Genomic DNA, 17,047 nt, shown 5'->3' on the forward strand with positions numbered 1-17,047 from the left:
TCATTTATATTGTGGTTTTAAAGTTTGCCTGCTCTTAAAATTGCCAGGACAGTTCTGAGATAACCATATCAACTATGAAAATGGGAGGGAACCCAATTCTAGGAATTACTACCCAAAATCTTAGTAAAAGCCAATCCCTTGGCCGTGAATAGTTTTCCCCTCAATTAGTAAAACTAGGAAAGATCTAAGACCACTTCCTCTCAGTGCAGCTGCTCTTTTTGAGCCTGTCTGCATTCTTTCATGAGTATACTTTTGCTTTCAATAAAGCTTTCACTTGCTTGGCTTACATGGGGTGTCCTGAAATTCTTCCCTGTAATGAACACCAAGAACTTGGAAAAATCTCCACTTGGAGGCCAATAACAACATTAGTAGCTTGAAATTGGCTATGGTGGGAGTATTTATATTACAGAAATCAGTAAACAAGTCAGCAGTCTCCTTCAAATCCAGAGCTTGTTATTGAACATATACCAGCAAAACACTGCCCATGAAGTACTTTGATGGAAATGTTTTTCTAAATTTATTAAAGAAATTATGTTAAGGGAATATACTCTCACAGGTTCTTACTTGGTTCATCATGATATTCATTCTAAGTACAAGAGAACCACTAAATCATTTTTCAAATATGTTAACAAGGTTACAAAGTGAACAGACTTGCATTTCAGATCTTTTCTGCCTCTCTATCTTGGTTGGGGTTTCTAAACTAACACAAAATTGGTAGAGAAAAAAAAGAAGAAGAAAAATTAGGAAATTGGATAATCTGCCACCTGATAAATCAGTCTTTGAGAAACTGAGAATCCAGGGCTCTTTAAAATTCCGTTTTTATACATGTGTCTTTTTCTTTGGCTTCATTAAAGGTTAATTGACATAAATTATTTATAATTTTTGTACACATTGGTGTACAATGTGATATTTTGACATAGGATGTACTGTGAAGTGATTAAATCAAGCTAATAAACATCTATCACTTCAAGCATTTTTTTTTGGATGTGGTGAGAATATTTAAGATCCAGTCTCTTAGCAACTTTCAAATATATAATACATTACTATTAACTACAGTCACCATGCTGTACAATAGATCTCCAGAACTTATATCTCTTGTCTGACTGAAGCTTTGTATCCTTTGACCAACATTTTGCACTCCAGGCCCCCCTACCTCTGGTAACCACCATTCTCCTCTCCACTTTTATGAGTTTGACTTTTTAGGTTCCACACATCAGTGGAATCATGCAGTATTTGTCTTTCTATGCCTGGCTTGTATCACTTAGCATAATGTCCTTCAGGTTCAACCATATTGTTGCAAATTATGAGATTTCCTTCTTTTTTAAAGGTTAAATAGTATCCCATTGTGTATATTACACCACATTTTCTCTATCCATTCATCCGTTGATGTCCACTTAGGTGGATTTCATATCTTGGCTACTGTGAATAATGCTACAATGAACATAGAAGTGCAAATATCTCTTGGACATACTGATTTCATTTGCTTTGGACATAAACCCAGAAGTAAGATTGTCAGATCATATGGTGTTCTCTTTTTCATCCTTTGAGTAAACTCCATACTGTTTTCCATAATGATTATACTAATTTATATTCCCACCAACAGTGTACAAGGATTCCCTTTTTTCACATCATGGCCAGCACTTGAAATTTCACTTTTTCATGTAAATACTCTAATTACTAGTGACATCTCCCACCAGCAGCATTTCCCTGAGCATAGACTTTTCCCAATGCTTCACTTGACAAAGCAGAGATCTGTTTCCTATGTACTTCCTTCCAAAAGTCAACAATTTCCTTCTAATAAACTCTCCTCCCTATAAATCACCTAACTCTGGTAGAAAGGATGCAGCAAGCACCTAGGGAATGAGAGTGAAATAGCGAAGCCTCTTTTTCACCCTCGTGCTGAGGCATGTATAGAAGGTGTTAGTGACAATGAGGTTTCATTTGGAAAGTGACTCTATCTTAGTCACTCATAACCTCCCTAATATTCAATCTTTCCCTTTATATAAGACTGAAAGCCTGATATTAGTAATACCTGGCATTCAATCTATGGCTCAGTAATCCTCTTTTGAGTGAATGAATATACAAATAAATATATAATCATATGCATTGTGGTTTCTTTTTTGCATTTCTTCAGTAAATTCCTTTAGAGGCCAGCCCTGGAAAGTAGCCCACGGCGTGGGGTGCCCAAAGAAAAGGCAGCTTACTTCAGCTTCCTTGCTTTCTCATCAGCTGCCTGGAGCTTCCTCAGCCGCATCCTTTCTCTTGGCGTCATTTTCTGCACTTCAGACAGCACCCTGAGAGTGTGTAGGTGGATCTTTTTTTGCCTATAAATAATAAAGATTTCCCACATGCAACCCATCCCAAAAATGCTCAGAAAAATTAAACAAATATTTTATAAAACTATCATTATACTACTGAGAGCAAAATCATCTCAAGACAAGCCAAGCAAAAACTAATAAGCTCTGGGTAGGTAATGAGCCAACCAGGACTGTAGTTAATCAGCAGTATTTTTCAAATTAGATTTTTGTTTAAAAGCAAATCATGTACTCTCCAAATTTCTGCTCATTTCATTGCCTGTAACTGGTTTTCATAATGTAAGACAAATTAGGATCTTGGCCATTAGAGAGTAAATAGACTGACAGAGTAATTTCACCATGTGGATAAAGGCACACACTCTTTGGAGTTAGGCAGGGTTTGAATCCTACCTCCACCACTCATTAGCTCTGTAGCCTTTGGCAAGTAGCTGAACCTCTCTGAACTTCAGTTTTTTCATCTATAAAGAATGGACTATAGTGAATGTTATATGAGATAACATATACACACTGATTGGCACATAAAAAGCATTTCAAATGATAATATTGTAATAAGTAAACCTTGTTGATAATAATAAGTAATATTAAGTAAATATTAATAAGTAAATAATAATAATAATAAGTAAACCTATATTCCAGGCTTAATACAGTGAATATTTTTATGGCAGCATGGTATAGTGGTTAATCAAACCAGTTAACAACACTCTCTAGGTTCAAACCCTAACTCCCAGGTTTCACTCTGTATGACCTTGGGCCAAGTTAGTTAACTGCTGTATAACTATTAAAAAAAATAGTCAATACTTCATAGAGTTGTTCTACATTTAAATAAGTTAATTTATGTAAAGAGCTTATAACAGAGCAAAGCCCATGGTCATTACCCACCAAAATGTTCACCAATATTATTATTTCAGAACCTCTTTTCAGTTAAAGAAATAAGCTTACATTAACCATGCATTGAAAAGACTGCAACCATATTCCCAATGGCATTTGCTTCTGTTCCTGGCTGAGATGGGGCCCAATACTGCAGAACACCCTTTGCACTTAACTCCGTCCTCAAGAAACACTATGAGAAAATTGTAAAAACCACTGTAGGTAGTTCTCATCCCTCTGGAATACTGTCCAGACCAGAGTCTCTAGAACATGCAATTTTAAGGAATATATATTCTTTATTTTGACAGACCAAATAGATCTCCTTAAAACATAGTCATAGATCTCAAAAATAACAGTGATTATTTGAAATCAATATTTCATAATGTGAAATATCCTCCAAACAATTGTATTCTAGTATACTGTTAATTGTAAACAGTGTCAGGCAAACTGTTTCACAATTGTAGTGCAAAATGATAGCTACAGTTAGTCCAATATTTTTAAAATAAGATATCTACTACTCTCAACATCTTTTTAATAAAATAAAATAAAATTAGAAATTTCAACCTTTCTTGAAAGCATAGATAGTAACCTAAGAAAACTAGGTTATTAGGAGCATGTGTAAAAATTTACCCCCTGAGGTGCAGTATATTTGCACTGGAGATCATGCATTAGACAAGACTGAATATCTTTAATGGGCCAGTTTCCCCAGTTTGTATGTGAAGATAGAAAGCAAACATGGTAGAGCTGAGAAACTATTGGACTCGGTGTTGGAGGAGATATTCATGTTAGATCAGCCTCTTGAAGTCTCCTGTTCTCATCCTATAACTCTAGAAAGGAACTGCCATTTTCTTTGGCTCCTTATAAGATTAAATAGACAGTTCCTTTAGCAAAATTATAGATTTAGTCTTTATAGGTAGTGTACCTGCAGTTGTGCGGTACACAGTCTGCACAGTTGTACATGAATGTTCTGAAGTAACCTAATATTCTGGGCTTTTGCAAGCTCTAGCACAAAAATTTTGAATTAGGCAGGAGAGGGAAGTTAGGACAGAAAATAATTATGGTTCTTTGAAAAGCACTCTTTAGTTCTTATATAGAGGGTGTATATTTCAAGAAAGTGCATTTTGTCTTATTCTCAATTGTTCCAGGACTCCACAATGTTCTCTTTTCAGTAGATACTCTGTCAGTTCACGTTAAACAAACAACATGTGAAAGCCATTTATGCTTATTATGGAAGGCTCATTAGCATAAATATTACTAAATGCCTGAGATATTAATTTCTCTATATATTTGCAAAGCAACTGCAGAGCTACCCTGCAGATCTGTAAGCTGTGCAGTGGTTTAAACTTTTATGATTTCAATTTGCTACCACCTGGGGCAAAAGGCTTCGCAACACCCCATTACTGCAGCTCCTTAATTTCTTGGCAAGACTTAAGTGAATTCTAGGCTACTCCATGCAGTCAGATGAGCACTAATAGATTTTTAAAGACAAATGCATTTAACATTTACGCTTGATAGACTTTTTAAAAACAAAGCAATTACTTACATGGCATTAATTATATGAGCAGACTCCTTCTGACAATTCAAATTCTTATCTTCCAGAGTCATTTCTGAATATCTACACATCAGGTGCTAAAAAAAAGATCAACCCTGAAAAACCTTAAAGACTCCTCTTCAGGCATGAAAGGGAACAAAATTACCAGGTGTCTTTCTGATTTGGGGTATTATTGGCCATGGTGGGGGGCTTGAAAACAAAGCACATAGTAACAATTTTTCCCTTTATAAAGGATTACATAAAATTACATGATAGCTTATGCAAGAAGATCCTGCAGGGTCAAGCTACTGCCTACCTTCCCACCTTCATCTTGTACTGTTTGCTTTCTCACTCCCTATTACCAGTCATGGGCAAGTCTTCTCTAAGCAACAAGAATGCACAAGCTTTTTCCCACTGAAACAATCCTTTATAAAATTAATAAAGCGTTGCAAGGTGGGAACTGTGGTAGGAGCCTGAACTCTGCAAAGGTATACACATAGTTTAAAAAATAACCAGCCAGGCCGGGCGCTGTGGCTCACGCCTGTAATCCTAGCTCTTGGGAGGCCGAGGTGGGCGGATTGCTCAAGGTCAGGAGTTCAAAACCAGCCTGAGCAAGAGCGAGACCCCGTCTCTACTATAAATAGAAAGAAATTAATTGGCCAACTGATATATATATAAAAAAATTAGCCGGGCATGGTGGCACATGCCTGTAGTCCCAGCTACTCGGGAGGCTGAGGCAGGAGGATCGCTTGAGCCCAGGAGTTTGAGGTTGCTGTGAGCTAGGCTAACGCCACGGCACTCACTCTAGCCTGGACAACAAAGCGAGACTCTGTCTCAAAAAAAAAAAAAAAAAAAAATTACCAGCCATTGTTCACTAGCTTGCTTTCCTATAATTGCTTACTACTCAGGAGTCACATAGCTGATGGTCATAAAGATTCTTAGCTTTCTTAATTTTTCCCAAAGATAACATCACCCTTGTGAAACCTAAGGCTAGTCTTTGAGATATCTTCCAGGCCCCGCATTCCAGTGGACTGACTGACCCAATCAGACCAGTGGCCCATACCAAGGAACTTACTTAACTGGTCTTGCGACCCCTATCCAGAAACTGACTCAGCAGAAGAAGACAATTTCTACATCCCTATGATTTCAAGCTGAACCAAACCAATCAACAATACTGATCCCCTAGCTCCCTGCCCACTAAACCATCCTTAAAAACCCAAGTGTCCAAATTCTCAGGTAGACAGACTTGGGAAATTTCTCCCATCTCCTGGCTTGGTGCCGTGTGATATTAAACTCTTTCTCCACTCCAACCCCTGCTGTCTCCGTGTATTGGCTCCTCTTCTCTGTGTAATGGGCAATACAACCTGGTTGGGTGGTTACACCATCTCCCAGCCTATAATGCACAATGTCTACACTTGCAAGGCCAGGACTAGGGTTAGGCAAGTGAGGCATTCACCTAAGGTGCAAAATCTAAGGGGCACCAAAAAACTCAGTAACTAAGGTAAATACTATTTTTATACGATATTGTTTTTGTCAAAAGTAATGCCAGAAAGCTACAAATACAATGTCAAAAGTTTAAATAAAGATGGGATCCAACCCTGAACTTGCACAATTCCACCTCATGTGTCTCACCCTAATCCTGGCCCTGCTGGATCCTGTCTTTAAACTTTTGATACTTTGTTACCAGGAACTGTTAGTATTAATTTGGATTTTTAAAATATTCCATTAAAATAAGATTTATCTTGATTATGAGTCTTTGGTGTCCCCTTAAATTTCACCCTAGGGCAAGTGCCTCACTTGCCTCACCCTGGTCCCAGCAGATCTTCTTGGATCCCTTTGGACTTTTTTTCCCTTAGTACACTTACAGCCCCTTATGCATATGTTTGCATAAGAACTCTCCTCTCTAGGTTTGTAACCAGAGAACACGATCTACTCAGGGACCCTTTGTACCAGCTATTCCTGGTGATTCAAACATCATTTTTAGGCTCTTAACTGGTTGGCTGCTTTCCATAGACATGCTGGTGTTGAAATGTCACCTACTCCTTTGACTACTAAAGCCCCTCTGCCTCCCTTATTTCACAGTGTCCTGTTCATTTCTTTCCTAGTGCTTGTGATATAGTTATTTTTTATTATTATTTTGTAGAGATGGGGTCTGGCTAGGTTGCTAGTCTGGTCTCAAATTCCTGGCCTCAAACTATCTTCCTGCCTTTGCCACCCAAAGTGCTGGGATTACAGGCATAAGCCACTGCACTTGGCCTACTTTATTTGCTTATTTTTTCTTGGTTATTGGGTTCTTTCACTAACAGCCAACTCTCAGAATAACAGGAAACACATCTGTCCCTTTCATTTTGGTGGCACCCATATCAGCACAGTGCCTGGCACTTAACAAATGAGTACACATCATCATCATCTTTGTTTCCTTTGGATTTAGAACTTGGCTGGCTGATGAAAAGGCATGAACATTTTTGAAAGTGCATGATTGATGGCTTTGTGGTTCCTCTTAAAGCTATGCATAAAAGTAGAAGAAACTTGCCTGAGGGATTTGTATTGTAAAAGCCTGAAAAGTTAAAAACAAAACAAATCATCCAGAAAAGAGATCATTTGCTTTTTTCTTACCACCTAAGGCAGATCATCTATATTAAATTTTCTAATTTGTAGGAAAACAAAATGAACTTACCTAATCAATGAAAAACTATTATTAAGATATATAAAAAGAGATTGAAATAATAAAAGCTCAATGAAAATCCTAGATTTTAGTATTACTATGATATTAGTATATTCTTATCCTAGTACTGATATATTTAACAAAGTGTTAAGATCTGTCAACAAGAATTGTAAGTGTGGATATTGGATTTAGGCAGAAAATCAGAATCCTAACTTTCCATTTCCATTGTTACCAGGGAACTGGAGTTCATGTACCTTCTTCTGCAAAGAGATTATCTTGACTAACATTTTCTCAGTTCTTTTTAATCTTGTTTCTCCTCTCTGGCTGATTCTTAATGCATCTTTATTTGCACAGTATACCTTCAAGTCATAGAATGTATATAAATGCTAATGCCTGTCTCCCAGCATCCCTTTCATTTTAAGTACCTGTAGCTGTTCATCAATGTAAGGAATTTTTAAAATTTCAAGAGCAGATGGTCTCAATGAAGGACTCTTGTTCAACATGCTGCAATGTTTAAAAGAAAATTATTTTTCAAGTTAACTAAAATATAAGTACAATTTAAAATTATTTCTGTGAAAACTTATTTATTTCCATACCTTTCCATAATGGCATTTAGTTCTCTTGGATATCTCTCTGGGAGAGAAGGTGTGTCGCCTTCTACAATTTTTAAAACAATGGACAAGAAACTGGAGCCAGTGAAAGCATGATTCATGCAGCACATCTCGTATAAAATGCATGCCAGTGACCTGAAGACAAAGTCAAAGAATTTAAATAAGGAACAAATGTCCTATTTTAAATTTATTCATCATATGAAACCTCAGGTGTGTTGGGGTATTGGCTTTGAGGCACTACCGTAAACTTCAATTGTTGGTTTAAAAACTGCAGTTCCACACTGTTATTTTCCATTTAAATACATGTTTACAAAAAAAGGTAAAAGAATAAAGCACAATGGTAAGTCTTCATGATTGCTTTTTGTTTAAAAAGAACAGTTAGCAATATCCTGGCATGTAGTAAAGATTCTAAATATTTAAAAGATGTATTGTACCCCCATAATATGCTGAAACAAAAAAAAAGAAGGAAAAAAATAAATAAAATAAAAGATGTAAAGAATCTTTGAATTAGTATCTATGAAGGAAAAATAAAGCTAAATACTGTCTTTGTGAGACAGTTTGTTAATGTTATATATGCAAAATAAAATTTTAATTATATCAGTCTAACCTTCCCTCTAATGTGTATCCAAGCATTTTGAAAAGGAAGCTGGCATTATTTATTGTTTTCTGAATATAGTCTATTTGCAAGTAGGGTGGAAGAGCTTGCAGCTCACATTAAAATGTATAATTCTCTCATGGTGAATATGAAACAGAATATTAAAATTCTAGATAAGTCCAACACTGAATTGGATTAACCATGTAAATCAGTAACTTCTAAACTAGCAGAAAAACCTTTTAAATAACTCTATATCATAAAGAAAACTAAGGGGAAACTCCTGCCTGAATTTAGTATTAAGAAATAACTGTACTTTTCTTGAATAATGGGTTATTTTTATCTTACGGGCATTATAAATTATGTCACTGGCCAGATTTTCCATTTCTTTCTTTCTTTTTTTTTTTTTTAGACAGAGTCTCACTCTGTTGCCCGGGCTAGAGTGCTGCGGCATCAGCCTAGCTTACAGCAACCTCAAACTCCTGGGCTCAAGCAATCCTACTGCCTCAGCCTCCCAAGTAGCTGGTACTACAGGCATGTACCACCATACCCGGCTAATTTTTTTCTACATATTTTTTAGTTGTCCAGCTAATTCCTATTTTTTTTAGTAGAGATGGGGTCTCACTCTTGCTCAGACTGGTCTCAAACTCCCAAGCTCAAACTATGCTCCCGCCTCAGCTCCCAGAGTGCTAGGATTATAGGTGTGAGCCACTGCACCTGGCCCAGGTTTTCTCTTTCATGTGAGTCTCTTCAAAGATTAGAAATAAATTTGTAATTGACCTTGTGTAAGTTATATTTTATGTAATTTTTAACACTGTCCTAAATACAAGGAAGGGAATACATAAATAAATACATATGAATAATATCATTTAACTATAGTGTGTTCATTAAAATGTGCATTTGTAAGAGAATTTTGAATGTACAGACTAAGAATGTTTCTGTTCTAGTAAATAATAACAACACTGAACATTCTAATTGATCAGTACTTCACATTTTATAAAGCACTTACATGTATATCTCAATAGAACCTCATAACTTCTTAGTGAAATAGAACCCATATCACATTTTTCCCATTTTATAGATAAGAAAATTGGTTCAGAGAATTTAAATGACTTGGCCAAGATCACATAGGTGGTAAATGGCAGAACTGACTCTCGAATTAAATCATTTATCTTTCCAAATCCTAAACTATTTACATTAAAGAATGCTAGGAAGAAGAGAGATGTTAGGAAAAATTGCATGATATCAACTAGAACACTAAATCAATATAAACATTACAAATGAAAAAAATTATCTGAAGCTCAATAAATTTATATACATATACACACACAATGTTATTGGGTGTATACAGACTATTAAATAGTATTTAATACCATTAATACCAATAATAGTAGGACTATTAAATGGTATCTGGTATAGTAGCATTTACTTAGATTTCTATGCCTAGATAAAAATTTCCTTCAAATAAAGATAAAATAAGATGTTTTTAGCCACATGAAAACAGAGAATGTATTATCAGTAGGAAAGCATTTAAAAAATCCTAAAAAGGAATTTTTACAACAGAAAAAATAATGACCTCAGGCAGAAACAAGTACAAGAAGAAATAAAGAACACCAAAAACAGTAATTTTGTGAATATGTATAAATGAATATTAACTCTACAAAATAATATTAATAATATCTTGTGCAGCTTAAAAATTATATAGAATAAAAATTCATGACAAAACATGCAAAAGACATAAGGAGGAAATAGAGGGAAAATATTTCAAGGTTTACCAGCAAAGTGGTAAATGTAATTAATTTTTACTAGTCTGTAATATAGTCAAGGATGGATATTATAATTGCTAGGATTATCACAAGAATAGTAAAATAATATATAACTGACAACTGTACAACAAGTTACTAGAGGCAAAAAAATCAAATTACAAAAATTTAAGCCAAAAGAAAGCAAGAAATAAGAATAAAAGGAACATAAGACAAGTGGAATATATAGAAAGCAAAAAATAAGATGGTAAATAAAAATACAAATATAATTATATTAAATGTAAATGGACAATACTCCAATTAAAAATACTAAATTATCAGACTAGATAAAAAGGTACATTTTGCTCATAAAACAAATCTTAAATATAAGAACTGGGAAAACCTTGGAGTAGAGCAGGACTGCAACCTGGAGTAGAGACTCAGTTAACCCATGGTCCTAATGTAATGTGAAGAAGAAATAAGAAATTAAGAAATGAGAGTTTTTTGGAGTTCTTTGTTATTGCAGCAAAGCTGACTAATATACCATCCCCCTACTTAACAGCCTTCAGCAGTTTCTCTTCCACCAGAAGACAGAGTTCAAGCTCCTTAGTGGTTTACATGGGTTACTCACCATCTGACCCGGTCTACTTTTTTAGTCAAATTTATCACCACTCCCCTTCTTGATACATACACACTTTGTCTTCCAGCTAATCAGAAGATAGCAAGCTTTTTCACGCTTTCATGTCCTTACATACAAAGTCCTCAGGGTCTTTCAGGACTTAAAGAAGGCCCAAGTCATTTGCAACTATTTTTAGATTCCCAGTGTATTTTTTTTTTCCTCTACAGTCTGCTCCTTCTTCTTCCAGTAAGCAACCCCCACCTTTGGACATTGACACTGGGTCCTTTTACTGAAATGCATTTTGACAAACTCTTCTTCATCCTTCGCCATCCCAAGCAGGCATCACCCTCCTCTAAGACTGTAGCTGACGCTCTGCACCCCAGCAGTCAATCACTCCCTTCTTTACACATCAGAGCTTTGTACTGCACTGTCACAGCATGCAGCAATTTATTTATATGTCTGCCAGTCCTTTGAGGACAGAAACCAGAATTTATATGTTTTCATGTCTGTTTCTGCAGACACCAACCCAGGGGCTAGAGGGAGTAAGACTTAAGGTATTAGATATCTTGGTAAACTGACTTTCTGGAGTGGGACGAGAAGCTCCATTTGTAGCATTTATCAATGTCCATGGTGTAATTACCATGGCTGATTTCAAATTAGCAATGGGATGTTACTGAACACAGTTGAGAAGAGATGTGAATAGCTGGCTCCAGCAAACCACTGAATTATGTGAATGATAGATGGAGGATACTGGAGTCACATGATGGTCCAGGGCTAGGACTGAGGTTGGGATATGGGTTGGGGGGAAGGAAGTGAAGTCAGCAGAGGTGAAGGGAGATTTTTAAGGCACCTGGAAAGGTTGCTGGTCCAGAGGTTCTCTTAACTAAGGTCCAGATCCTTGGATTCTATCCATCAAATGGACCAACAAATAGAGTGCATAAAGAACTTATCTGAAGCCATTTATTAGGCCTTTTTAAATAAAGAAAATAAATACCTCCATAATGGAGGGACAGACTAGAGGCTGCTTCTCAATTCCTGCTTGCTGTCCTCCTGATAAAGCCCTATTCCAATCACCAACACTGTGCATAACAAATCATCCCAAAACTTCGTGTCTTAAAACAACAATAATCAGCAGGTGGGGAGCTGGTTCAACTGCACTCAAGCTCATGCTGCTGGGGTCCTGCTGCCCCACCCACTGCAGCCCCCACCCTTGCTGGAGCCCTGCAGCTGGGCCAAAAAGTGGCCCCCCACAGAAGCAGGCCTGGGGCAACTACTGCTGCCCACCACTGACACCACCATCTTAGCACCATGAGAGGGACCAGGGAGGACACAACTGGAACCAATGTTTCATCCCATGCCCACTAGGTTATAACTCAGGAGTGGGAATGGTCTCTCCTTTAACACCAGTAGCAAACTCAATTTGGCCAGAGTCCTCCCATAGCCGGGGGAGGGCAATTTTCATTATAGCAATATCAGACAGGGGGCTTTAATTCACAAGGATGGCTGCAGTTTATTATTGGGCTTACACAAATTGGGATCCTAATGTGGATACAGATGGTGTGAGAATAAATCATTTCCAAAAGTGTATTCTGGCAGGCCTCTGGAGGGGAGTGCCTAGACAGAAGTTTAAACAAGGTCCAAGAATTGCAACAGAAAGCCAATAAAGATCCCTCTGAATTTCTGGAATGCATTGATCAGCCATGTTGGAAACATACAGATGCAGATTCAGAGGTCCCTGAAAATTTGTACATAGTTAATATGACTTTTATAGAACAGAGTGCTTCAGATATAAGGAGGAAGCTGCAGTGTGTGGAAGTAGCAATGGGCATGAATCCCTCACAGCTTGTTGGTATCACCTTTAAAGTATATAATGATAGGGAAGAACAGAAACTGAAACCTATGTGTGTTCTGTTAGCTGTGCCAACCAAGGGTCCTTTCAGGACAGTCAAAAGGAAAGGTCACCCTAGGTTGAAGTATAATCAGTGTGCTTTTTGTGAAAACACTGCCCAAAATTGCAAAGGTAACAAGAAACTCCCAGGAGAGCAAGTGGTTTTTCAAGTCCAGGACTCAGGTGACGAATGAGAAGGCCTGGGGCTCCATGCCTCAGTAGTGGGTCCAATCCAAATATCACCACAGGAGCCCCAGGTGCAATTGACAGTTGGGGACTCAATCAGTGGACTTTTTAACTGACACAGGAGTGCCGCCACCACCAAGCCAAGTGGGCAGAAACAGTCCAGCCCGGGCCCCCTTTGGCTGCCACCCAGGCCCCTTGGCACCAGCTGGGCATGACACTCCATAAGTCTGACCAGGGGTAGGGGCTAGGCAGTGGCAAGGCAGCCATACTCATTGCCAAAGACCCAGGAGGCAGGTCCCAGGGAGCCTCTGCTAGGGCTGGCATTGCCTCTGCTACCTCCGCCAATTCCAGCAACCCTGACATTCCCAATGGCCATGCTGGACCTGGGTGAGCAGCAGGAGTACTGGGAGCTGTTCTAGAAGCAGCAGAAGCTCACTACAGAGGACACCACCAAGCTCCTGCTGCACACCTTTAAATACCAGGGTCTGTTAAAGCAAACAAGAGGCTGCCACAGTGGACAAATTCATTTTGAAGTTTGGGCCTCAGCAGACTTGCACATCATTGCAGCATTTGCAAGCAGCAGCTACCAAAAAGGGAGTAAGGCTGTTAGGCTGATTGGACCCTGAGACATACAGAAAGAATTTTAATTCCTCACACCAATGAGTATAGATTCATACAGGAAATAATGAGAGTACTAGAAGGAAAGACAGAAAGAAAAAAGTATCCAAAAAAATAATGGTTGAAAACTCCATAAATTTGATGAAATACATCTATTTACACATCCAAGAAGCTCAATCACCTCCAAGTAGGACAAATGCAAATTCACACCCAGATTCCTCATATTAAAAATGTGGAAAGACAAAGAGATGATTTTCAAAGAAAACAGTAAGACTTTGGTTGAATAAATTATTGTGTACAAGTATAGAATTCTATGCAAACATTTAAATGGTATATTGATGCAGAGCAATGTTCCATTTTGCTAAGTAGAAAAAAATCAGGTTATAAGATTGCATATAGTATAATTATTATTTTGTAATAGACTTACATAACACATTTAACACATTAACTATCAATTAATCAGAGAGCACACACTGTATAGAGGGTAGTTAGCCCTGGTTTTGTTGGTGCTATTGTTTTTTTTTTGTTGTTTTTTTTTTGAGACAGAGTCTCACTTTGTTGCCCAGGCTAGAGTGAGTGCTGTCGCGTCAGCCTAGCTCACAGCAACCTCAAACCCCTGGGCTCAAGCAATCCTCTACCTCAGCCTCCCGAGTAGCTAGGACTACAGGCATGCACCACCATGCCCGACTAATTTTTCTACATATATATTAGTTAGCCAATTAATTTCTCTCTATTTATAGTAGAGATGGGGTCTCCCTCTTGCTCAGGCTGGTTTCGAACTCCTGACCTTGAGCAAATCGCCTGCCTTGGCCTCCCAGAGTGCTAGGATTACAGGCATGAGCCACTGTGCTCGGTCAGTGCTATTGTGTTTATTTTCATAATAATCAATACCAATTTAACAAGGATTTATTAGCTATGTCACAAACCCTTTTAAAATTCATTAGGCCAATTTGCAGAGTTTGAGTCAATCATTTCATGCTGGTCATGGAAAAAATATTAATGCTCAAATCTATTGCATCTGACTGATATATTTTCCTATCTCAGTTTTTGTTGGGTAAAAACACTAAAATCGGAGCTTTTTCCCTTGGAAAGCCCTCCCTGTGCAACAGCTTGTTTCTGAGCTCACACGAGAACTGCCCAGGCCATGGACAGGTGAGAGAAATAGGTTCTCTTGCTCCACAGTTTCCTTTACCAAAAGGCAGCTGATGGGACTGTTGGCTGCCAGCTATTAGCAGGCTCCATTTTCATTACAGGAACTACTGCCAAAGTTGGCCTGCAAGTTTCCCCAGAGAATAGGCTGTTCCCCTCCCTACCACCTTTCCCTGTTCACCCTGGAAATGCTCTCCTATGAGGACACTTTCCTGGTCCTTGCAGGTTAGGCTAGTTACTCTCTGTAACCCATAAACTCTCTTCTACCCATAATTAAGCCTTGTCTGACACTTCTGCCCAAGATTACTAAAGCATGACTCCATTTTGGGACATGAACTAGACTCCTTCAGTGTCCCCTACCCAGCCAATCTCCATACGGGGTCTCTGGGCAAAATCCCGGGAGCTTCACAGTACACTCTGATGCCCCCACCATTCCCACTACCATTCCCTCTACCTAAATACCAAAGAGCCATCTGGTTGACTTCTCAAAACAAGATAAATAAAACAAACAATGAAATATTGTTTCTTTTCTATGTAATTACAGGACCATTATGCCAATAGTATTGTCTTTTACTTGTTTTTCCTACCAAAATAATATATTCTAACTATTCATAGTATAAATTAAATTAAAGAGCTGGCCTAGGAACCCAACTGTCCTATGAGGAAAAATGTATTCAGTAATTGCTTATACAGATCAGCTGTATTCAAAGCCATGCCCTCAGTAAACCTAATTATCCTAATTTTCCAATTAACTGTTTATAAACTTTTGAAATCTGATCCATTTTTAAAAGAAGGACTTCTTGTACTTGAATTCTATAAATAAATGAAGCCAGAAAGGTTTAACAAATTGCAGAAGGAAGATAATTTTACATATGGGAGGCAAATATTAACAGATGAAAATATAATTAGTGTTAACTCAATTCTTCTTTAAACATTACAAATATAATATGTACAACTAACTATTAGTGCTAAAGCACCTGCCAATTACTCACAAGTGTTTTCAATTCTACAAAACATATTCTACAATAAAAGGATGCTACACACTGAGATTCAGAGATGGGTTCTCAACCTCATTCAATCTAATTTTTCTAAGAGTGTCTTCCAAAGATTACTCATCACACTTATGTATCTGTCACTATAATTAATAGTTCTCTGTTATTCTTTCCACTTTAGATTTGGCAATAGAAATTTCATTACCAGATAAGCCTGTTTCTATTCAGATACAGCCAAGGTAATGACTAAATTCATAATAAGGTAGTTATTTGGGGTCAGGATGATGAGGGATCCTCAGCTTGTACTTGCTAAAAGTTAATAATCTCTGCAAGGAGAACTGACCTAAATGCTCAGAAAAATACATTTAAATCTGCCTGCCATTGTATATTTGGGATGTTTGGGCTGTTTTAAGCTTTTCCTGAGTCAGATATTTTTATAACCCCAAAACATGATAGCAATACAGTCTGATATACCTATAATTCTTCATGCATACTAAGAGCAATTTTTAAAAAAGAAGTAACACTGACACAACTGAGACAAATACTCTATGCTTTACTCTTCTCTCTGTGAGTTCTGTTGCCTCAGTTTTCTAGGAGATATCCACTTTATTCAGCAAGCAGATATAGATGCCTGTCAAAAGGAGCAGGTTTATTATTACATATAATTACAAAAACTTAAATGATGGGTTTCATAAGTTAACTTACTCAAGTCAAATGACATGTTGTAACATCTTCATTAGAAATCATGTAATCTTACTTAAATCATGAAGATATTATGTATTTGAATCTATTTTTAAATGTCTATAATAATAATTCAAAAAATTAAGTTTGAAGAGAGATATAAGTATGTAATTGAAATTCAACCTGAAGCCCAACATTGATTTTTGCAAAATGGAGAAAGGAACTCCAAAAGAAGCAAGATTTCTCCTTAGGGGTAGGAATCTTATCACTTTTGCTTTTACACCCTAAGGAATAGTGCATTTTCTTGGGCAAATAATAGATATTCAATAAAGCAAAATTTAAAGGAACTCATTCCTCTGAACATACCTTTATGATGTTTTGTTTCTGTTTGGTAGGAGTTTTTTTCTTTTTCTTTTTGGTGGGTGGGGGATACAAAGGGGGTTGGGAGTAAGGATGAGGGAAGATTATAGGTGAATTGGAAAACACCTCCAAAGCAGAAGTAAGGTAACAATGAAAAAACCCAGTGAAGAACCTAGAAATGAATAATCACAAGACTGAATTGAAGGGACAGGATTTATAGGGAACTGCCAT

The 17,047-nt window shown here is 37.4% G+C and overlaps 1 protein-coding gene across 3 annotated transcripts in view; it reads right to left on the reverse strand.

Annotated features, from left to right (window-relative positions):
* The window catches only part of NEK11 (NIMA related kinase 11), a 250,945-nt gene that overhangs the window by 151,920 nt on the left and 81,978 nt on the right, over window positions 1–17,047 (reverse strand). For all 3 annotated transcript variants that reach the window (XM_076005375.1, XM_076005377.1, XM_012766914.3), the window contains 4 exons: window positions 7,975–8,124; window positions 7,804–7,882; window positions 4,726–4,811; window positions 2,205–2,324 (listed from right to left, as the gene is read on the reverse strand). In XM_076005375.1, the coding sequence (XP_075861490.1) occupies window positions 2,205–2,324; window positions 4,726–4,811; window positions 7,804–7,882; window positions 7,975–8,124 (435 nt within the window). The remainder of the gene's footprint in view (window positions 1–2,204; window positions 2,325–4,725; window positions 4,812–7,803; window positions 7,883–7,974; window positions 8,125–17,047) is intronic.

Source organism: Microcebus murinus, chromosome 1, assembly GCF_040939455.1.
Source record: "Microcebus murinus isolate Inina chromosome 1, M.murinus_Inina_mat1.0, whole genome shotgun sequence".
In the NCBI taxonomy this organism is placed as follows: domain Eukaryota; kingdom Metazoa; phylum Chordata; class Mammalia; order Primates; family Cheirogaleidae; genus Microcebus; species Microcebus murinus.